At 51.3% G+C, this 23466-nt stretch overlaps 1 protein-coding gene across 5 annotated transcripts; it reads left to right on the top strand.

Annotated features, from left to right (window-relative positions):
* Positions 1 to 5721: 5721 nt before the first annotated feature.
* Positions 5722 to 23141, top strand: LOC308661218 (uncharacterized protein). 5 transcript variants are annotated; one of them, XM_081316108.1, is made up of 5 exons: positions 5722 to 5871; positions 8975 to 9129; positions 10870 to 10984; positions 14436 to 14558; positions 17858 to 23141. In XM_081316108.1, exons 2-5 carry the CDS (start codon positions 9067 to 9069, stop codon positions 18781 to 18783), a joined length of 1227 nt encoding a protein of 408 aa, XP_081172234.1. In that variant the 5' UTR covers positions 5722 to 5871; positions 8975 to 9066; the 3' UTR covers positions 18784 to 23141. The 5 variants fall into 5 exon arrangements, with proteins under 5 accessions (XP_081172234.1, XP_081172235.1, XP_081172233.1 ...); XM_081316109.1 differs by lacking the exon at positions 5722 to 5871 and adding an exon at positions 5898 to 6121 and having other exon boundaries at positions 14439 to 14558; XM_081316107.1 differs by lacking the exon at positions 5722 to 5871 and adding an exon at positions 5898 to 6121.
* Positions 23142 to 23466: the final 325 nt, after the last annotated feature.

Genomic DNA, 23466 nt, shown 5'->3' with positions numbered 1-23466 from the left:
GGACTTCAACTCCCAGAATCCCTGCGCCAGCATGAGGCGAGATGGCCCCTTTTACGACTTGTGGACTTCAACTCCCAGAATCCCTGCGCCAGCATGAGGCAGAATCCCTGCACCAGCATGAGGCGAGATGGCCCCTTTTACGACTTGTGGGCTTCAACTCCCAGAATCCCTGAGCCAGCATGAGGCGAGATGGCCCCTTTTACGACTTGTGGGCTTCAACTCCCAGAATCCCTGCGCCAGCATGAGGCAAGATGGCCCCTTTTACGACTTGTGGACTTCAACTCCCAGAATTCCTGCACCCGCATGAGGCCAGATGGCCCCTTTTACGACTTGTGGACTTCAACTCCCAGAATTCCTGCGGCAGCATGAGGCGAGATGGCCCCTTTTACGACTTGTGGACTTCAACTCCCAGAATCCCTGCGCCAGCATGAGGCGAGATGGCCCCTTTTACGACTTGTGGACTTCAACTCCCAGAATTCCTGCGCCAGCATGAGGCGAGATGGCCCCTTTTACGACTTGTGGGCTTCAACTCCCAGAATCCCTGCGCCAGCATGAGGCCAGATGGCCCCTTTTACGACTTGTGGACTTCAACTCCCAGAATTCCTGCGGCAGCATGAGGCGAGATGGCCCCTTTTACGACTTGTGGACTTCAACTCCCAGAATCCCTGCGCCAGCATGAGGCGAGATGGCCCCTTTTACGACTTGTGGACTTCAACTCCCAGAATTCCTGCGCCAGCATGAGGCAAGATGGCCCCTTTTATGACTTGTGGACTTCAACTCCCAGAATTCCTGAGCCAGCATGAGGCAAGATGGCCCCTTTTACGACTTGTGGACTTCAACTCCCAGAATCCCTGCCCCAGCATGAGGCAAGATGGCCCCTTTTACGACTTGTGGACTTCAACTCCCAGAATCCCTGCGCCAGCATGAGGCGAGATGGCCCCTTTTACGACTTGTGGACTTCAACTCCCAGAATCCCTGCGCCAGCATGAGGCGAGATGGCCCCTTTTACGACTTGTGGACTTCAACTCCCAGAATTCCTGCGGCAGCATGAGGCGAGATGGCCCCTTTTACGACTTGTGGACTTCAACTCCCAGAATCCCTGTGCCAGCATGAGGCGAGATGGCCCCTTTTACGACTTGTGGACTTCAACTCCCAGAATCCCTGCGCCAGCATGAGGCGAGATGGCCCCTTTTACGACTTGTGGACTTCAACTCCCAGAATTCCTGCGCCAGCATGAGGCAAGATGGCCCCTTTTACGACTTGTGGACTTCAACTCCCAGAATTCCTGAGCCAGCATGAGGCAAGATGGCCCCTTTTACGACTTGTGGACTTCAACTCCCAGAATCCCTGCCCCAGCATGAGGCAAGATGGCCCCTTTTACGACTTGTGGACTTCAACTCCCAGAATCCCTGCGCCAGCATGAGGCAAGATGGCCCCTTTTACGACTTGTGGACTTCAACTCCCAGAATCCCTGCGCCAGCATGAGGCAAGATGGCCCCTTTTACGACTTGTGGACTTCAACTCCCAGAATTCCTGCGGCAGCATGAGGCGAGATGGCCCCTTTTACGACTTGTGGACTTCAACTCCCAGAATCCCTGCGCCAGCATGAGGCGAGATGGCCCCTTTTACGACTTGTGGGCTTCAACTCCCAGAATCCCTGCGCCAGCATGAGGCGAGATGGCCCCTTTTACGACTTGTGGACTTCAACTCCCAGAATCCCTGCGCCAGCATGAGGCGAGATGGCCCCTTTTACGACTTGTGGACTTCAACTCCCAGAATTCCTGCGGCAGCATGAGGCGAGATGGCCCCTTTTACGACTTGTGGACTTCAACTCCCAGAATCCCTGCGCCAGCATGAGGCGAGATGGCCCCTTTTACGACTTGTGGGCTTCAACTCCCAGAATCCCTGCGCCAGCATGAGGCGAGATGGCCCCTTTTACGACTTGTGGACTTCAACTCCCAGAATCCCTGCGCCAGCATGAGGCGAGATGGCCCCTTTTACGACTTGTGGACTTCAACTCCCAGAATTCCTGCGGCAGCATGAGGCGAGATGGCCCCTTTTACGACTTGTGGACTTCAACTCCCAGAATCCCTGCGCCAGCATGAGGCGAGATGGCCCCTTTTACGACTTGTGGACTTCAACTCCCAGAATCCCTGCGCCAGCATGAGGCGAGATGGCCCCTTTTACGACTTGTGGACTTCAACTCCCAGAATTCCTGCGCCAGCATGAGGCAAGATGGCCCCTTTTATGACTTGTGGACTTCAACTCCCAGAATTCCTGAGCCAGCATGAGGCAAGATGGCCCCTTTTACGACTTGTGGACTTCAACTCCCAGAATCCCTGCCCCAGCATGAGGCAAGATGGCCCCTTTTACGACTTGTGGACTTCAACTCCCAGAATCCCTGCGCCAGCATGAGGCAAGATGGCCCCTTTTACGACTTGTGGACTTCAACTCCCAGAATCCCTGCGCCAGCATGAGGCGAGATGGCCCCTTTTACGACTTGTGGGCTTCAACTCCCAGAATCCCTGCGCCAGCATGAGGCGAGATGGCCCCTTTTACGACTTGTGGACTTCAACTCCCAGAATCCCTGCGCCAGCATGAGGCGAGATGGCCCCTTTTACGACTTGTGGACTTCAACTCCCAGAATTCCTGCGCCAGCATGAGGCAAGATGGCCCCTTTTACGACTTGTGGACTTCAACTCCCAGAATTCCTGAGCCAGCATGAGGCAAGATGGCCCCTTTTACGACTTGTGGACTTCAACTCCCAGAATCCCTGCGCCAGCATGAGGCGAGATGGCCACTTTTACGACTTGTGGACTTCAACTCCCAGAATCCCTGCGCCAGCATGAGGCAAGATGGCCCCTTTTACGACTTGTGGACTTCAACTCCCAGAATCCCTGCGCCAGCATGAGGCAAGATGGCCCCTTTTACGACTTGTGGACTTCAACTCCCAGAATCCCTGCGCCAGCATGAGGCAAGATGGCCCCTTTTACGACTTGTGGACTTCAACTCCCAGAATCCCTGCGCCAGCATGAGGCAAGATGGGCCCTTTTATGACTTGTGGACTTCAACTCCCAGAGTTCCTGAGCCAGCATGGGGACCAACTGTCAGGAAATTTCTTCGTAGTTTTAGGTTGCTTCTCTCCTTGATTAGTTTGTGGGAGTTGAAGTCCACAAGTCATAAAAATGCCAGGTATCACCTATACCAGGGGTAGGCAACCTTGGCTCATTTATGACTCGTGGACTTCAACTCCCAGAATCCCTGCGCCAGCATGAGGCAAGATGGCCCCTTTTACGACTTGTGGACTTCAACTCCCAGAATCCCTGCGCCAGCATGAGGCAAGATGGCCCCTTTTACGACTTGTGGACTTCAACTCCCAGAATCCCTGCGCCAGCATGAGGCAAGATGGCCCCTTTTACGACTTGTGGACTTCAACTCCCAGAATTCCTGCGGCAGCATGAGGCGAGATGGCCCCTTTTACGACTTGTGGACTTCAACTCCCAGAATCCCTGCGCCAGCATGAGGCGAGATGGCCCCTTTTACGACTTGTGGGCTTCAACTCCCAGAATCCCTGCGCCAGCATGAGGCGAGATGGCCCCTTTTACGACTTGTGGACTTCAACTCCCAGAATCCCTGCGCCAGCATGAGGCGAGATGGCCCCTTTTACGACTTGTGGACTTCAACTCCCAGAATTCCTGCGGCAGCATGAGGCGAGATGGCCCCTTTTACGACTTGTGGACTTCAACTCCCAGAATCCCTGCGCCAGCATGAGGCGAGATGGCCCCTTTTACGACTTGTGGGCTTCAACTCCCAGAATCCCTGCGCCAGCATGAGGCGAGATGGCCCCTTTTACGACTTGTGGACTTCAACTCCCAGAATCCCTGCGCCAGCATGAGGCGAGATGGCCCCTTTTACGACTTGTGGACTTCAACTCCCAGAATCCCTGCGGCAGCATGAGGCGAGATGGCCCCTTTTACGACTTGTGGACTTCAACTCCCAGAATCCCTGCGCCAGCATGAGGCGAGATGGCCCCTTTTACGACTTGTGGACTTCAACTCCCAGAATCCCTGCGCCAGCATGAGGCGAGATGGCCCCTTTTACGACTTGTGGACTTCAACTCCCAGAATTCCTGCGCCAGCATGAGGCAAGATGGCCCCTTTTATGACTTGTGGACTTCAACTCCCAGAATTCCTGAGCCAGCATGAGGCAAGATGGCCCCTTTTACGACTTGTGGACTTCAACTCCCAGAATCCCTGCCCCAGCATGAGGCAAGATGGCCCCTTTTACGACTTGTGGACTTCAACTCCCAGAATCCCTGCGCCAGCATGAGGCAAGATGGCCCCTTTTACGACTTGTGGACTTCAACTCCCAGAATCCCTGCGCCAGCATGAGGCGAGATGGCCCCTTTTACGACTTGTGGGCTTCAACTCCCAGAATCCCTGCGCCAGCATGAGGCGAGATGGCCCCTTTTACGACTTGTGGACTTCAACTCCCAGAATCCCTGCGCCAGCATGAGGCGAGATGGCCCCTTTTACGACTTGTGGACTTCAACTCCCAGAATTCCTGCGGCAGCATGAGGCGAGATGGCCCCTTTTACGACTTGTGGACTTCAACTCCCAGAATCCCTGCGCCAGCATGAGGCGAGATGGCCCCTTTTACGACTTGTGGACTTCAACTCCCAGAATCCCTGCGCCAGCATGAGGCGAGATGGCCCCTTTTACGACTTGTGGACTTCAACTCCCAGAATCCCTGCGCCAGCATGAGGCAAGATGGCCCCTTTTACGACTTGTGGACTTCAACTCCCAGAATTCCTGAGCCAGCATGAGGCAAGATGGCCCCTTTTACGACTTGTGGACTTCAACTCCCAGAATCCCTGCGCCAGCATGAGGCGAGATGGCCACTTTTACGACTTGTGGACTTCAACTCCCAGAATCCCTGCGCCAGCATGAGGCAAGATGGCCCCTTTTACGACTTGTGGACTTCAACTCCCAGAATCCCTGCGCCAGCATGAGGCAAGATGGCCCCTTTTACGACTTGTGGACTTCAACTCCCAGAATCCCTGCGCCAGCATGAGGCAAGATGGCCCCTTTTACGACTTGTGGACTTCAACTCCCAGAATCCCTGCACCAGCATGAGGCAAGATGGGCCCTTTTATGACTTGTGGACTTCAACTCCCAGAGTTCCTGAGCCAGCATGGGGACCAACTGTCAGGAAATTTCTTCGTAGTTTTAGGTTGCTTCTCTCCTTGATTAGTTTGTGGGAGTTGAAGTCCACAAGTCATAAAAATGCCAGGTATCACCTATACCAGGGGTAGGCAACCTTGGCTCATTTATGACTCGTGGACTTCAACTCCCAGAATTCCTGCGCCAGCCTGGCTGGCGCAGGAATTCTGGGAGTTGAAGTCCACAAGTCGTAAAAGGGGCCATCGTTCCCTATCCGTACTCCTCTATGGCTTCTCTCTCCTTGGCACCGTTTCCCCCCCCCCCACTCCCGCTTCTGAAGGAAAAGCGCCTTCTTTGGGCCTCCCGCTCCCCCGCCTCTCCCTCTCCCTCCCTCCTCAAGGAGGAGGGCGACTTTACGGGCCCGCTGAGGCTCCAAAAAGAGAGGGGAAGAAGGCGCCGGCCGTTTATCCCAAGCAAGCCCCGCCCTTCTCCAGGGAAAAGGGACGCGGAGGGGTTAAAGCAGACGAGTTCGGCTGCCTAGAAGAGACGGCGGCGGGGGGGGGGTCGGGGAAGGGAGGGGGAGCGAGCGAGCGAGCGCGCGCACCCTCGCGAAGACGAGGAGTTTTTTTCACTCCCTCCCCCCCCGCCTCTTGTTTTCTCCGCGCGGAAAAGCGAAGCGGAGACCCCGAGCGCGGTGCGCGCGCACCAGGTGAGCGGGCCCGACTTGACAGCGGAGGGAGGGAAGGAAAGACGTAAAGAAGAGCCGCCCCGGGGAAGAGGCGAGAAGAAGCGCCTTCCCTTCCTTTCTCTTCCCTTCCCCCCCTCCGCAATTCCACCCGGTCCGGGATCCTGGTCCGTTCAGCTCGGTCGGCCCGACTGCAAAGCTAACCCGTTGCAACCGTTCCGGCTTCCTTCGAGGCCGCTGCTCCGGTTCTCGGGAGGGCGCTTCCCACCCACGAGTGAGTCCGCTGGGAGGGCGACGCCCGTCGGTTCGGTCCCAACAGGAGGGGATCCGCTGGGAGAGAGGGAAGGAGGGAGGATGGGCGTCGGAGGGCAGCAAAATGCCTGGCTGAAATGGCTTGCCTGCTACACACGTAGCGCACGCACACACGTGTAAGTGCAAGCCTTAGGAAGGCCATAGCTGGAATATAATAATAATAATAATAATAATAATAATAATAATAATAATAATAATAATAATAATAATAATAATAATAATAATAATAATAATAATAATAATAATTTAATTTCTATACCGCCCTTCTCCCGAAGGACTCAGGGCGGTGTACAGGGCAATAAATACAATAGAAATACAATGTACAAAAGTTAAAAAAGAATTAAACATTGTAGCCCAATTACAGTAAAATATTAATATTAATAATATATACTTGCATCCAGTTTTGGTCGCCGCGTTGCAAATTTTTTTTTTAAAAAAAGAGGTTGAGACTTTGGCCAAAGCGCAAAGCGGCTTGGACTAAGGGTTTGAGTTTATTTTAACTATTTATTGTTAGGGCCAATTAATTTAATTTTAACTTTTCGTATGTTGCATTTTATTGCCCTGTACGCCGCCCTGAGTCCTTTGGGAGAAGGGCGGTATAGGAATTTAATTAAATAAATAAAATAAATTTGGGTTTGACTAAGTGGGGGGGGGGAGACATGTGGGATGTGGTGGCTCAGTGGGTTAGGATGCTAAGCTTGTCGATCAGAAGGTCGGCAGTTTGGCGGGTCGAATCCCGAGTGCCGCGTTAACAGAGCGAGCGCCTGTTACTCGTCCCAGCTTCTGCCAACCTAGCAGTTCGAAAGCCACGTAAAAAATGCAAGTAGAAAAATAGGGACCACTCCGGTGGGAAGGGAACAGCGTTCCATGCGCCTTTGGCGTCTAGTCAGGCCGGCCACATGACCACGGAGACGTCCTCGGACAAGCGCTGGCTCTTCGGCTTTGAAACGGAGATGAGCACCGGCCCCTAGAGTCAGAAACGACTAGCATGCATGTGTGGGGCAATCTTTACCTTTACCGGGACACGATAGCAGTGTTCCAGTATTTGAGGGGTCATCTTATTTCCCAATGGGACGCGGTGGCTCAGTGGGTTAGGACGCTGAGCTTGTCGATCAGAAGGTCGGCAGTTTGGCGGGTCGAATCCCGAGTGCCGCGTAACAGAGTGAGCGCCTGTTACTCGTCCCAGCTTCTGCCCACCTAGCAGTTCGAAAGCACGTAAAAATGCAAGTAGAAAAATAGGGACCACTACGGTGGGAAGGTAACAGCGTTCCGTGCGCCTTTGGCGTCTAGTCATGCCGGCCACATGACCACGGAGACGTCCTCGGACAAACGCTGGCTCTTCGGCTATGAAACGGAGATGAGCACCGGCCCCTAGAGTCGGAAACGACTAGCACGCATGTGCGGGGGAACCTTTACCTTTTACCTTATTTCCCAAAGCACCAGAAGACAAGAAATGATGGAAACTAATCAAGGAGAGAAGCAACCTGGAATTAGGGAGAAACTTCCTAGCAGTGAAGACCATTAACCAGTGGAACAGCTTTGCCACCAGAAATTGTGGGTGCTTCATCGCTGGAGGTTTTTAAGAACAGACTGGACAGACACCTACCTATCTGAAATAGTAGGGTTGGACTGCAAGACCACCAAGGTCCCTTCCAGCTCTCTTCTGATTGATTGATTGATTGATGAACATAGGCACACACACACACACGTGCGCAGCGTTCTCCAGTTGACCCAAACCTTTCTCTTGCTTTCCCTTCTTTGGAGGGAGCTACTTCCTGCACATTATCCAAGGCGTTGCATCCTCTTCTTCTCTGTAGCCCAGAGGTCCACAACTTTGGGGGGGCTTTGCTTCTTTGTGCAGATTGGTTGCTGGCCTGCCAGCAGGGCCCGGTATTGATCCACGGATCGGGGGTTGGGGACCCCTGCTGTACCCCGATCAGACAAAGACACCCCCCCCTCTAGCTGGCTTTGCTTGGGATTTAACTGAGGGGCGGGTGGGTGGGAGATTCCATTAGTTGCGCCAACGCCAGCACCCCACTGGTGAGGATTGTTCAGATTTGGGACAAAAAGGATCCCAAGAACCTTTGGGTTAAAAAGGGGAGAATGAATTTAAAAAGTGCAAAATCCTTCCATATAAGACCTGCAAATTGGTCTGGGGACCCAGTGGAGGAGTTCTAGTGTGGACAGTGGCTGCTAGATTGACAGCAGACTCCACACACACACACACACACACACACACACACACACGCCTCGCTCCCTACTTGCTAGTCTGTTTTGCTACAGACAGTCCTCAACTTAGGACCACAATTTCTGTTGCTAACTGAGACATTTATTAAAAAAAAATTTGCCCCATTTTCTGACCTTCCTTGCCATGGTTGTTAAGTGAACCACTGAGCTGTTAATAACACGGTTTTTAAATGAATCTGGCTTCCTCATTGACTTTGCGTATCAGAAGGTCACAAAAGGTGTGATCCCCAGGACACTGTTATTTGAAGTTCTGTGAGTTTTCCACCGCTGGGGTTTTTTTAAGAAGAGGCTTTATGGTCTGGAGAATGGTTTGACTGATTTTCTTCCCCCAGTTGGAGAGGGTTGGAGTGATACGCTGGTTGGGGAATTCTGGGAGTTGAAGTCCGCATACCTTAAAATTGCTGAGGTTGAGAAACACCGGTTTGCATGATCTTAGTGGTCCCTTCCAACGCCACCCTTCCAATAATTCTAAAATTTTCCATAATGAACATTTAAAACAAGTGAGTTTACAGATTGCTCTTCTTGTAGACTTTATTCTAACGAGCTGACTTCCTCCTCCATCATCTAGGTTGCGGTGGTTTGTTCACTAAGCCAAAAATAAACCCAGTCAACCTTGGTGGGAATTCTTGAAAGTGAAGCCTTCAGGACGGAAGCAGAAAGATGAATCCTAACTGGGAATTGCCTCATATCCATTTTCAGGAATCAGCAAAAGAACAGAAAATGGTAATAATCACATTCAGCTGGCTTTTCTTCAAGCTTCTATGCTAATTTTTTTTAAATTGAATACCACATTGTTTATTCAAGGCACCATACAGAATGCTCCCCGTTTTCCCCCCCCACAACAACCTTGTGAGGTAGGCTAGATTGAAAGTGGCCCCAATTCCCTGTGGCTGAGAGGGGAAGTAAACCTGGGTCTTTCCTGTCCTAATCCGATCCCTCAATTTTTACACACACACCCTGGCTGATCTGAAAATATCTACCCCCTTAAAAAAAAAGTTAAATACCGTATTTATCGGCGTATAACACGCACTTTTTCTTCCTGAAAATAGGGGGCAAATGATGTGTGCGTGTTATACGCCGATATAATGTTAATGACCCATAGTTAATGACCCATTATCCGAAGCTGCAGCTGAAATTTCCTTTTTAAAATGAGGTGCGTCTTATACGCCGGTGCGTGTTATACACCGATAAATATGGTATGTTCTTGAGTAAAGACCAGTCTTGCTGACTGCATTTGGGCAGTTTTGCAGGAGTTTCTCATTGGCTTTTTCTGAGATCTCTTTTCACATCCCACAGCTCTGGGTTCCTAGGATCCCCCATCCAAATGCTAACCAGATCCGACCCTGCTTCACTTCCAACCTCCAAACCGGCTCCCAAAACTTCTACCCACTTGCTCCAGTTACAGGTAGTCCTCGACTTAACGGCCACAATTGAGCCCAAAATGTACGTGGCCAAGTGAGAAATTGGTTAAGTCAGCTTTGCCCCGTTTTATGACTTTCCTTGCCACATTTGTTAAGTGAACCACTGCAGTTGTTATAATTAGTAAGATGGTTGCAAGAAGCACTGCAGTTGTTATAATTAGTAAGATGGTTGTTCAGTGAATACGGCTTTACCTTTGCTTGTCAGAAGCTCACCAAATGGGATCACGTGACCCCGGGACACGGCAACCATCGTAAAGGTGAGCCAGTTGTCAAGCATCTGAATGTAAATCAGGTGACCCTGGGGGATGCTGCCACGGTCGTAAGTGTGAAGTCACTTTTTGCGGTGCCCTTGTAACTTCGAACGGTCACTCAGTGAGTCGAGGACTACCTGCGTATCCCCAAATCGTTGCGTCCTCCTGTTGTGATTCAGGGTCAGCCTGTGGGTTCGGCAGTTGGGTCGGACGATTCAGAGGAGGAGGAGGGGGGTGTTGGAGAGCCTCCAGAGGATAGCCCGGAGGCTCCGCAGAGCCCTCAGCCAGGCCCCTCCCATCTGGTTACGATGCAGACCCAGCTGTGTGAGCCTGACAGCGTGGATGAAGATGACCCACAGCTGGCCTTGTTCAAGGATGCCCGACGCAGGAGGCAGTCAATCAGGAGTAAACAGAGGAAGGCAATGGGGCACCTAGGAAGGAGGCAGAGAGAAGCCATGCCTTGAACTGTTTAAAAGGGGAATGTGTGGGAGGGCTGGTTTGCTGAAGGCAACCGTTTGAATAGCTCCTGTTTCATGGTTCGTGTTTGCTCTGTTTTATGTCTATAAATTTGGCAGGCTTAGTTCCACCCTCCTGCCGTTTTGTAAAGGGGTTGTCCCTGCCTTTTCTGCAGGGCCGGTAGTAGGCTGGTACAGAACACCTCCTTTGTGTGGCCAAAAACAATAAAGCAATGTCCCTGTTCCCAAAATAAAGTTGCCCGATCCTGCAGTTAAGTGGAGGGTGCAAGGCAGCTTGAGGTCTTCACATCTGGCTGACTTTCTCTGTGCTCGTAGGAGTCCAGGAGTCCAAACTGCTCCGGGTCCACCCAGTCCTTTTGGGACTCGGAGTTGGGGTTGCTGCGCGTGATCGTCAAGGAGGAGGATGACAGCGAAGAAGCCAATCCTTCAGGTAAAGCAGAGTATCAGAGTTTGGGGGGTTGGGGTGTGTGTGTGTGGAGGGAGAACATAGGGGGGGTCTTGGGTGCCCTGAAATGCCTTCCTAGGCCAGGCTTACCATAGCTGTCGCTCAGTTGTGGGATTCAGCCGGTTCGTAGAGTTTGGCAGAACCGGTAGCTAATTTTTTGTTGCCCAGGCCCAGAATAGACTTCCGGAAGCAGCATCCACGCAGAGAACCGGTTGCTTACATATTTGAATCCCACCATTGCTGTCGCTAAGGGATGCGGTGGCTCAGTGGGTTAGGACGCTGAGCTTGTCGATCAGAAGGTCGGCAGTTTGGCGGGTCGAATCCCGAGTGCCGCATAACAGAGTGAGCGCCTGTTACTCGTCCCAGCTTCTGCCAACCTAGCAGTTCGAAAGCACGTAAAAATGCAAGTAGAAAAATAGGGACCGCTGCGGTGGGAAGGTAACAGCGTTCTGTGCGCCTTTGGCGTCTAGTCATGCCGGCCACATGACCACGGAGACGTCCTCGGACAAGCGCTGGCTCTTCAGCTTTGAAACGGAGATGAGCACCGGCCCCTAGAGTCGGAAACGACTAGCACGCATGTGCGGGGGAAACTTTACCTTTACTTTACCTATTGCTGTCGCTGCCTTATGGGTACCGGGATCCATTTCCCTCGACAACCCAACGGTGCTCAATATGAATTCTCAGCAGCTGGGATGTTCATTCTGGGCACATCACAAATGTTCAGTCACAGTGTCTGAGACAAGACTTGCAGGTACAGGAAAGAAGGGGTCAGGTTTCTACCTCATGAATAGCGTGTACACGTAGTCCTCTACTTATGACCAAAACTGGGATTGGAATGCCTATCGCTAAGCAAAGGAGTTGTTAAGTGAACGGTGTAACCGGTAGGCAAATCCAGCTGCTCCCATTGAAGTTGCTTGTCAGAAACCTCCTGGGAAGGTAATAAATGGGGACTACATGACCATGGGATACTGCAACCGTCGTAAAATACAGGCCAGTTTCCAAGCATCTAAATTTTGGTCATGTGACCGTGGTAACGCTGTGGGAGTCATAAGTGTAAGGGGGGGTCGCAACTCCACTTTTTTCAGTATCGTCATACATTTGAACGGTTGTTAAAAGATCGTTAAGTCGGGACTACCTGTATTGAATGTGTAGCTTGTCGCTTTTTTTTCCTGAGACCTCAAAGAGAGGGGTTGCCCAAATGTTCTTCCTACAATATTCACAAATCTGTGAGGTAAGATGGGCCGTGACAAATATGACCAGCCCAAGAACCAGAAGCAGAATCTGAAGGTGGATTTTTCTGGGCCAGAGGTGTGGAATGATGGTCCCTTTAATGACTTGAGGACTTCAACTCCCAGAATTCCTGAGCTGGCTGGGAGTTTGTTTGTTTGTTTATTTATTTATTTATTTATTTATTTATTTATTTATTTATTTATTCATTCATTCATTCATTCATTCATTCATTCATTCATTCATTCATTCGGTTTATATACCACCCTATTCCCAAAGGACTCAGGGCGGTTTACAAGGCAAAATTTAAAAACAATCCAATATAAAATTAAAATAAATTAAAATAAATTAAATTAAGTCTAGCCACAAAAATTAAATCACAATTTAAAAACATTAAACCCCTCAGTCCAGACCAGATAGTTGAAGTCCACAAGTCATAAAAGGGCTATCTTTCCTCATGGTGGCTCAGGAACTCTGGGAGTTGAAGTCCACAAGTCATAAAAGGGCTATCTTTCCTCATGGTGGCTCAGGAATTCTGGGAGTTGAAATCCACAAGTCAAAAAGGCCCATGGGTCCCCATGCTGGCTCAGGAACTCTGGGAGTTGAAGTCCACAAGTCATAAAAGGGCTATCTTTCCTCATGGCGGTTCAGGAATTCTGGGAGTTGAAATCCACAAGTCAAAAAGGCCCATTGGTCCCCATGCTGGCTCATAAAAGGGCTATCTTTCCTTATGGCAGCTATTGCTAAGCACATTGATTTGTGCTTCTTAGATTGTAAGCCGCCCTGAGTCTTCGGAGAAGGGCGGGATATTTATTTTATTTTATTTTTATTTTAATCCCATTTATATCCCGCCCTTCTCCGAAGACTCAGGGCGGCTTACAATTTAAGCACAAACCAATGTGGGATTAAAAAAAAAGGCCCATCGGTCCCCATGCTGGCTCAGGAACTCTGGGAGTTGAAGTCCACAAGTCATATTTAGACCAGGATGCCTTACGTACGGTCACTCACGCGCTCGTGACCTCTCGTTTGGACTACTGCAACGCTCTCTACATGGGGCTGCCCTTGAAGACCACTCGGAGGCTCCAACTGGTACAGAATGCAGCCGCGAGAGTTGTGTTGGGAGTTTCCCGATACTCCCATGTTACACCTCTGCTCCGCGAGCTGCATTGGCTTCCAGTTGTCTTCCGGGTGAGATTCAAGGTGCTGGTAATGACCTACAAAGCCCTACATGGCATGGGTGCGGAATACCTTAGGGAGCACCTGCGGCTGGCATCAACTTCCCTCCGCCCAGTACGCTCCCACAAAGAGGGCCTCCTCAGGGTGCCACCGGTCAAAGAATGTCGACTGGTGGCCCCCAGGGGGAGGGCGTTCTCTGTGGGCGCGCCGGATTTATGGAACCATCTTCCGGTTGAGCTCCGGATGGCGCCCGACCTCCGCTCCTTCCGGCGCGATCTAAAGACTTATCTCTTCGAACAAGCTGGCCTGGCCTGATGGGATGGGGTTGGGTTTTACTACTTTTAATGTGTTTTAACCTATTGTAAGAGTTGTGGGCACTATGTTTAATCTCTTTTAATTTTTGTATTCTGTCTTTTAACATGTACTGCCCTGTTCACCGCCCTGAGTCCTCCGGGAGAAGGGCGGTATACAAATAAAATTAATAAATAAATTAATAAATAAATAAAAGGGCTATCTTTCCTCATGGTGGCTCAGGAATTCTGGGAGTTGAGGTCCACAAGTCAAAAAGGCCCATTGGTCCCCATGCTGGCTCAGGAACTCTGGGAGTTGAAGTCCACAAGTCATAAAAGGGCTATCTTTCCTCATGGCGGCTCAGGAACTCTGGGAGTTGAAGTCCACAAGTCAAAAAGGGCTATCATTCCCCATCCCTGTTCTAGGCCAAGACCACCACCTGAATGGCTGTATAATAGAGAAAAAGCCTGATTAATTAAGCATGTTGGGCAAATCTAGTACGGATTTAATAACCTTCCTCATGCCTAAGCTGTATTGATAAATTGGCATCTTTTTATTTATTTACTTATCGAACCACATTAGACAGCCCTAATGCGTTCAGTTGGAAACTAGGATGGAATTTTAGACTCTTGTCAAGTGATTAGAAAGTTGTTTCCCTCATTGTGTTTAATTATGCTTAACCCTGTTCGGGGAAAGATAAGCCTAAAATGTTTTACATTCATATTTTTTTTCTTTCCTGAAGAAGACTGGACAGCAAGATCAACCACAGACGGAGGTTTCTTCCCCGCAAGCTTCGCTTCGGAGCATCAGATGAAACGTTCGCCAGAAAATACCCAAGACAACATTTTATCTCCGGTGGAAGTGGGTGAGTGCAATATCCACCCTCCTGTGAGCATCTTGGAGAGATCAGCTCTCTGTTCCAAGGAACTCGTTCTCGTGTTCAAGTTCGAAAAACCAGCCCTAGAGCCAGCAAGCTTTGTTCTGAACCAGCCTGCTACCGGCCTTGCAATAAGGCAAACCCCTGTTCAAACAGTAGAGACTGGAGAGCGTCTGAGGCTGCAAAGCGTCTGCCAAGATTTATTACACAAACAACAGAACAAGAAACAAAAACACTGGAACTTGAATCCTCAAACGGAAGGGTTGCTTTCAGCAACCAGCCCCTCCCCAAACACTCCTTTTATTTAGAGTTCAGGGCGTGGTCTCCCTGTGCCTCCTCCCGAGGAGTCCCACAGCCTTTCTCTGCTTGGTCCTGCTCGACTGCCTCCTGCGTCGGGCGTCCTTGAACAGGGCCAGCTGTGGGTCATCATCCTCCGCACTATCGGGCTCACGCAGCTGAGAAGAGGGCCCCGGCTGGGGGCTCTGCGAAGCCTCCAAGCCGTCATCAGCCAGTTCGTCTTCCACACCCTCCTCCTCCCCCTCATCTGAGTCATCCGAGACATCTGAGCCGGCTGCCGGACCCACAGGCTGGCCCTGAGTCACAACAAGCTTTAACAGAAGAGGCCAGGCCTAATAATAGTTTGGATTCTTCCTATCATGGTCTGGATTGCATCTTGCATTAAGACCAGTTTGGTTTGTTCTTCGTTAGAATTAGAATTAGAATAACAGAGTTGGAAGAGTTGGGTCATCTAGTCCAGGGCTTTTCAACCAGTGGTACGGGTACCACCTGTGGTACATTGGCACCTGGCAGGTGGTACGCGGCCATCCTAGAAAAGTGGTAGCGGGGGAGGGGAATGAGCTGAACCGGTGGCAGCACCGCACAAGCCTCAGCGAGAGACGGCTGGAGCTGCAGGGCTGTCAGGGCTCAGCGGAAGTGCCAGGATCAGCGCCAGGCTCCAGCTGGAGCTTGGCACTGATCCTGGCGCTTCTGCTGAGCCCAGAAGAAGTGCCGATCAGCTGGAATCTTGCAGCATCTCCAGGGTCTTGTGAATTACATTCAAATGCTTGGCAACTGATTCATATTTATGACGGTCACAGTGTCCCAGGGTCATGTGAAGTGACCAAAACCTGCTGCAACCACCCAGCAGAGGGGGGGGGGAATAAAAACCAGACACTCCCCCCCCGCCCCACCCCCGCTGCCAATCCTCAACAGAAATGCTCACAACAATGAAAACCTCGGACAGGAGGAAGAGCGCCGCCGGGCGGGCAGGCAGGTGTCTTGCTCGGCTGTAGCTTGGGGGGGGCACTTTTTCAGTGCCATTGTAACTCCGAACTGTCACTAAGCGAACTGTTGTAAGTCAAGGACTACCTGTACTTCATCACTTTTTTCCTTTTTTTTTTTTTGGTCATCACGTTTTTGACACCTTGCTAGGCGACTGGCGGTACTCGGATGTTGCCGTATATCAGACATGTCAAACACAAGGCCCGGGGGGCCAGATCCGGCCCGCGAAGTGGTTTCATGCGGCCCGCGAAGCCATCCTGGAAACAGTGAGGGAACGGCCCCCACTGCCTTGGCCCTGGCCCAGAGACCCTCCTTCTGCCAGGGACCCTCAGATCTGTCCCACTCCTGCCCAGGCCCCCATAGGCACCCTTGATGGGAACAATGTAGAGCTGGCCACGCCCACCCAGTAGGCCACACCCACTTCAGCCACACCCACCCAGTAGGCCACACCCACCCAGTAGGCCACACCCACCCAGTAGGCCACACCCACCCTGGCCATACCCACCCGGCCCCCTGAGGGCAACCGCAATGCTGATGTGGCCCTCAATGAAATTGAGTTTGACACCCCTGCCGTATATCCTCAAAGTGGTACGATGGGTGAAAAGGTTGAAAAGCCCTGTTTTAAGTAACATCATCAGCGCTAGCAACGATGAGGAAAATGAAACGTCTGCGAGAAAACCACCAAGCTCAGAGAGCACCAAGGGCCCGTCCTTTCAACCCTGTGCTACGAATGTTATCCTAAGGCAGGGGTGTCAAACTCAATTTCATTGAGGGCCCCATCAGCATTGCGGTTGCCCTCAAGGGGCCGGGTGGGTATGACCAGGGTGGGCGTGGCCTACTGGGTGGGCGTGGCTAGAGTGCGTATGGCCTACTGGGTGGGCGTGGCCAGCTCTACATCGTTGGCATCAAGGGTGCCTATGGGGGCCTGGGCAGGAGTGGGACAGATCTGAGGGTCTCTGGCGGAAGGAGGGTCTCTGGGCCAGGGCCAAGGCAGTGGGGGCCATTCTCTCACTGTTTCCAGGATGGCTTCACATGAAACCACTTCGCGGGCCGGATCCGGCCCCCGGGCCTTGTGTTTGACATGTCTGTCCTAAATGGTTGTTGCTCTTCTTCCCTGTGTTCTACATTGCGCGATATGAAGGCAAACAGCTCAAGCATTTACAGAGCGCCTCATTATTGGTTACCTGTTGCCCTCCGGGTGAGATTTTAAGATGCTGGTACTTACCTTTAAAGCCTTACATGGCTTAGGACCGGGCTACTTGCAGGATCATCTGCTGCCGGGAACGAATCCCCATCGCCCAGTACGCTCACACAGAGAAGGCCTCCTCAGGGTACCGTCGGCTAAACAATGTCGGCTGGCGACCCCCAGGGGGAGGGCCTTCTCTGTGGGAGCGCCAGCCCTGTGGAACCAGCTCCCCCCTGAGCTTCGGATGGCCCAAGATCTCCAGTCCTTTCGCCGTGGCCTCAAAACACTCCTTTTCCAACTGGCTGACCTGGACTGACAGGGATTTTAATTATGTTTTTAATTTTTAACTCTAACTTTTAATTTATTTTAATTTTAATTTTAATTTATTGTACAGAGGCCTTTAATTTTAATTTTTATCTTAACTTCTGTATTTACTATATGTTACTGTTGTTAGCCGCCCTGAGTCCTTCGGGAGATAGGGCGGCATATAAGTCCCAATAATAAATAAATAATATCAAAATCAAGATTGCACCAACACACAACCACCCTGCAATGTAGAACACAGGGAAGAAGAGCAACAACCATTTAGGACCTCTGGTACAAGAACACGGGCAATGACTAGAGCTCTGGCTACAACACATGGAACTATCAGCAATTCACTTTTGACAAGAGACAACTACAACCCCCCAAAATGGAATGTTATCCTTTAAGGGGAACTCTCTTACGTTATCGGTAGTCCCGGCTTGCACGCGGTTGGTTCCTTAGTCCAGTTAGCCAGACTCCTCTTAAGCAGTTTTTTTTTCCTCCTGTGTTCCTGCAGAAATGATCCAGATTAAGGAGGAGCCTGCGGAGATATCCGTAACGATACTCGAGCATCCAAATGCCGAAGGGACGAGTGCCAACAAGTGTGCCCTGTGTGGAAAGACCTTCAGTTGCAAGTCGGACCTCACCAGGCACCAGAGAACTCACACAGGCGAGAAGCCGTTCCGATGCTTCGAGTGTGGGAAAAGCTTCAGCCGAGGAGATTATCTGATTTTGCACCAAAAGCTTCACCGGGGGGAGAAGCCGTACAAGTGCTCGGAGTGCGGCAAGGGCTTCTACCGAAGCACCCGGCTGATTTCCCATAAAAAGGTCCACCTCGCCGAGAGGCTGTACAAGTGTTTCCGTTGCGGCAAGAGCTTCGGCGACGAGGCCAAGCTGGCCCAACACAAGCAGGCCAAGCACACGAACGAGAGGCCGCACACCTGTGCCGAGTGCGGCAAGAGCTTCCGTCGCAGCACGCACCTCACCCGGCACCAGAAAATCCACACCCGCAAGGCCCGCTATCGCTGCCTGCAGTGCGAGAAGACCTTCACTTGTCGGAAGCACCTCCTCGCCCACGAACGGACTCACACAGGAGACAAGCCGTACAAATGCCTGGACTGCGGCAAGAGGTTCAGCTTCAGCGGGAACCTCGCCTCGCACCTGAGAATGCACACGGGCGAGAAGCCGTACCTGTGCCTCGAGTGCGGGAAGAGTTTCAGCCGGAGCGCTCACCTCACTTTGCACCAGAGGACCCACACCGGGGAAAAGCCATACACCTGCCTGGAGTGCGGGCGAGCCTTCAGCCAGAGCAGCAACCTCACCTCGCATCAGCGCATCCACACCGGGGAGAAGCCGTACGAGTGTCCTGTGTGCGGGAAACAGTTCTCGCGGGGCGACTCGCTGGTCTCGCATCAGAGGATCCACGCCGCCGAAATCAACTGATTTGGGGTTAAAAGGGCGTTTGGCGCAACTGGGCCACTCGGCAACAGGCTTCGATTATGGGGGGGGGGAACAAAAAGGAAAAGATGGCAGACTCTTGCTTCGCGTCAAATAATCGGTGTGTGTCGGAAAGCTGCTTCGTTGTTGTCTTTGGGGATTCTCAAAGGTCGCGGTTGTCTGAAAGCTGCTTTTTTCCAAAAGATAACCGGATTTTCTTGGTTTTTTTTTTCCCTTGGAAACGTTTCGCTTCTCATCTCGGATGAGAAGTGAAACTTTTTCAAGGAAAAAAAAAAAGTCCGGTTGTCTTTCAGAAAAAAGCACCATTGGGACTTCTTCATTTGTTACCTACATGGACAAACAGAATTGGAAAACGATATTCAAGGATAGTGTATTATTTGTTATAGAGGTTTATAAGATTCTAAGCAATGCCTTGCTGGATTGGACCCCAGGCCCATCTTGCCTGCCGAAGGAAGCCCTCAGGTCTCCCAGAAGATGGCCTTCAGAGGCAGCCATCTTGCCAGCCGGACTTTCGGAAGTGGCATCCACGCACTTCCGGTGGGCCGTTCTTGGCCTGGGAGGCCTCCCTCACTCTGAACGGATTTCCTGAGGTGGCATTCATGCACTTCCGGTGGGCCGTTCTGGGCCTGGGGGGCCTCCCTCACTCTGAACGGATTTCCTGAGGTGGCATTCATGCACTTCCAGTGGGCTGTTCTTGGCCTGGGAGGCCTCCCTCACTCTGAACGGATTTCCTGAGGTGGCATTCATGCACTTCCGGTGGGCCGTTCTGGGCCTGGGGGGCCTCCCTCACTCTGAACGGATTTCCTGAGGTGGCATTCATGCACTTCCGGTGGGCCGTTCTGGGCCTGGGGGGCCTCCCTCACTCTGAACGGATTTCCTGAGGTGGCATTCATGCACTTCCGGTGGGCCGTTCTGGGCCTGGGGGGCCTCCCTCACTCTGAACGGATTTCCTGAGGTGGTATTCATGCACTTCCGGTGGGCCGTTCTGGGCCTGGGGGGCCTCCCTCACTCTGAACGGATTTCCTGAGGTGGCATTCATGCACTTCCGGTGGGCCGTTCTTGGCCTGGGAGGCCTCCCTCACTCTGAACGGATTTCCTGAGGTGGCATTCATGCACTTCCGGTGGGCCGTTCTGGGCCTGGGGGGCCTCCCTCACTCTGAACGGATTTCCTGAGGTGGCATTCATGCACTTCCAGTGGGCCGTTCTGGGCCTGGGAGGCCTCCCCGGCTCTGAATGGACTTCCAAAGGTGGCATCCATGCACTTCCGGTGGACCGTTCTGGGTCTGGGAGGCCTCCCTTGCTCTGAACGGACTTCCAGAGGTGTCCACGCACTTCCGGTGGGCCGTTTTGGCCTGGGAGGCCTCCCTTGCTCTGAATGGACTTCCAGAGGTGGCATCCATGCACTTCCGGTGGGCCGTTCTGGGCCTGGGAGGCCTCCCCGGCTCTGAATGGACTTCCTGAGGTGGTATCCATGCACTTCTGATGGGCCGTTCTGGGCCTGGGAGACCTCCCCGGCTCTGAATGGACTTCCAGAGGTGGCATCCATGCACTTCTGATGGGCCGTTCTGGGCCTGGGAGACCTCCCCGGCTCTGAATGGACTTCCAGAGGTGGCATCCATGCACTTCCGGTGGGCCGTTCTGGGCCTGGGAGGCCTCCCCGGCTCTGAACGGACTTCCAGAGGTGTCCACGCACTTCCGGTGGGCCGTTTTGGCCTGGGAGGCCTCCCCAGCTTTGAATGGACTTCCAGAGGTGGCATCCACGCACTTCCGGTGGGCCGTTCTGGGCCTGGGAGGCCTCCCCGGCTCTGAACGGACTTCCAGAGGTGTCCACGCACTTCCGGTGGGCCGTTTTGGCCTGGGAGGCCTCCCCAGCTTTGAACGGACTTCCAGAGGTGGCATCCATGCACTTCTGGTGGGCCGTTCTGCACCTGGGAGGCCTCCCCGGCTCTGAACGGATTTCCGGAGGTGGCATCCACGCACTTCCGGTGGGCCATTCTGCGCCCGGGAGGCCTCCCCGGCTCTGAACAGACTTCCAGAGGTGGCGTCCATGCACTTCCAGTGGACTGTTCTGGGCCTGGGAGGCCTCCCCGGCTCTGAATGGACTTCCAGTGGTGGCATCCATGCACTTCCGGTGGGCCGTTCTGGGCCTTGCAAAAAAGGGCTAGCTACCGGTTCTACCGAACCGGTGTGAACCAGCTGAATTCCACCACCGCTCTTAATGCCGCAAATCTCTTCGAACCCAGAGAGATTCCATAGTGTTCATATTTTTTCCTTTTTTTTTTTGATGGGTAATTCAAAATCTTTTGTTGGTTGTAAAAGGGGGGCAAACTATATTTTTTGCCTCTTCTTACAAGGTTTTATATATATATATCATATATTTATGGCAAAGGATGAGACTGGATTGGCCCGGAAGCCATTTTGCAGTCCTGGAGGATTAAAAACAACAACAACCCATGGTTATGCCATCTAAAGTTGGAGCGATGCATGTTAAAAGGTCTTTAATTAACTAGGTGTTGCTTTGTTCTTAAGGGGAGTTCTGCTGGGTGATCATTTGAAAAATCCTCCTTAATGACCTTGAAGGAAAAATCCAGAGGTGATTGCTGGATTTTTTTTTTGCTGAGAGCGATGAACTTGGTTCAAAACATGGAACAAACCTTTGTGGATTACACACACACACACACACACACACACACACATATGTTTTCGTAGATTTTCACGGGTACAGGTATGTAGGTCTTGGCGTATCCGGGTCTTTTTCCATGTAAGATTGAGAGTGTCTTGGCGACATTTCAACGAGGTCCCACTCGTCATCTTCAGGCTGGTGTCTTCGGCTTCGTGCACGAAGCCGAAGACACCAGCCTGAAGATGGCGAGTGGGACCTCGTAGAAACGTCGCCAAGACACTCTCAATCTTACATGGGAAAAGACACACACAAACACACACACACACACACACACACACACACACACACACACACACACACATATATACCAGCATCTTCCCAAGGAGACCAAAACAAGGCACACATTTCCTTTCTATTCTTTTTTTCTTAAATGCCACACAACATCCATGTCAGGGCAGGCCGGACACAGAGAGAATAAATAGGGACTGGCTGAAAGGCATTTTCTATTTGGAAATGTTTGAGGGAATCCCTTGCTGCCTTGCTCTGACAGCATTCTGATATTCCATGTGAACCCAACCTTGATCTGAGATCCTTTTAACCGTCCTGGAGAGAGAAATGAACTTTAATCCAAACCATAGAGTTGAAAGGGACCTCAGAGGTCATTTAGTCTGATCCCCTTGCTCCAAGCCCTGTTGGAACATCTCTGACGGATGACCACCCAGCCTCTAAAGACCTCCAGTGTGAGAGACCTCACTATTTGAGGGGGGGGGGCGAAAGCCAGAAGGACTCTTCCATTGCCTGATTAGGAGGCGGAGGCTGTGATCCCGTAAACCCAACTTGGAAGGGAATGTCTCTAATAATACAGCATCACGATTTGGTAAATTCTTCGGCAATATTTCGGCCTGCTTTCTAGCATTCCCATAGGCGTGGGAAACCTATCCTGTTCCTTCCCTCTCTTACATCCCGTCCATTTCTTTTCCCTAGTGCCCAAGGCAGCCAACATGGTTCTCTTCTTGCACCAACAGCTGTGCAAGGAAAACTGGGTTGGGAAGGAAGAAGTGGGTTAAATTTGACCCTGGATTTTCCCTCAAACCCACCCGAAATTTGTTTCCAGAACTGCTGCGGTCCTCAAAGAATTTGAAGGGCTTCTGTCACTGGATCCCACAGTCTTAAGAAAAAGGATTTAGGAGAGTTGGCTTTGAATCAATTTCTCTAGCGGAAAAAAATATATATTTCGGGATGCAGACCTGAAAAACCAGATTGGGGGAATCAGCGATGGAGAAAATCTTAACAATTTGATGGCATAAGACTCAAATCAACTTATTGGCTCTAAAAAGTGTGCCTCTACATATTTCCTGTTCCATCTCAAGAGTGCTGGGTACATTTAGCAATCCGTCTTTATACCACTGTGTTAATCCAGTGTTATTTCAGTGCTAGTCAGGGGTTGGACTAGATGACCTCCAGGATCCCTTTCGTTCTATGAAACCTATTATCCCACTTCTTCCTCCTCCCTGTTTAGACAAAACAAAAAAGTTCAGGGGACTTTCCTGGTTTATTATATTATAGATGATATAATTATTGTAATTGTATTCTATTATCTATCCTGATGGGAGAGCTCTGTGGAGTTAAGTGCTTAAATTTGTAACATTTCACCGATCTTAAGAGCTTTTCTCAAAACCATGTACTTATGAATTGTTAAATAAAACCGAATCAAAACATGGTCAGTTTTGGAAACTATTTTTTTTTTTGTTAAAACGACTGCTGAAATTATCACTTCATCAGATCGTGAAATAGTTTTAACCTGTTACGTGCCCTGGTGGCGCAGTGGTTAGAATGAGGTATTGCAGGCTAATTCTGCCCATTGCCAGGAGTTCGATCCTGACCAGCTCAAGGTTGACTCAGCCTTCCATCCTTTCAAGGTCAGTAAAATGAGGACCCAGATTGTTGGGGTCAATATGCTGAGTCTGAAAACCACTTAGTGCTATGAAGCACCATAAAAGCAGTATATAAGTCTACGTGCTATCGCTACGTGAATGGAGCTAGTA

This window comes from Vipera berus, assembly GCF_964194415.1.
Source record: "Vipera berus genome assembly, chromosome: 2".
Classification (NCBI taxonomy): Eukaryota; Metazoa; Chordata; class Lepidosauria; order Squamata; family Viperidae; genus Vipera; species Vipera berus.
This window is presented reverse-complemented; position numbering and strand designations above follow the sequence as displayed.

Excerpts from the sequence above, each read along its gene's own strand:
- LOC308661218 (XM_081316105.1), top strand. The coding sequence starts at position 9,731 with ATGCTAACCAGATCCGACCCTGCTTCACTTCCAACCTCCAAACCGGCT. Across the intron at positions 10,985-14,435 it reads CGAAGAAGCCAATCCTTCAG|AAGACTGGACAGCAAGATCA; the intron begins GTAAAGCAGAGT and ends TCTTTCCTGAAG. Across the intron at positions 14,559-17,857 it reads TTTATCTCCGGTGGAAGTGG|AAATGATCCAGATTAAGGAG; the intron begins GTGAGTGCAATA and ends GTGTTCCTGCAG.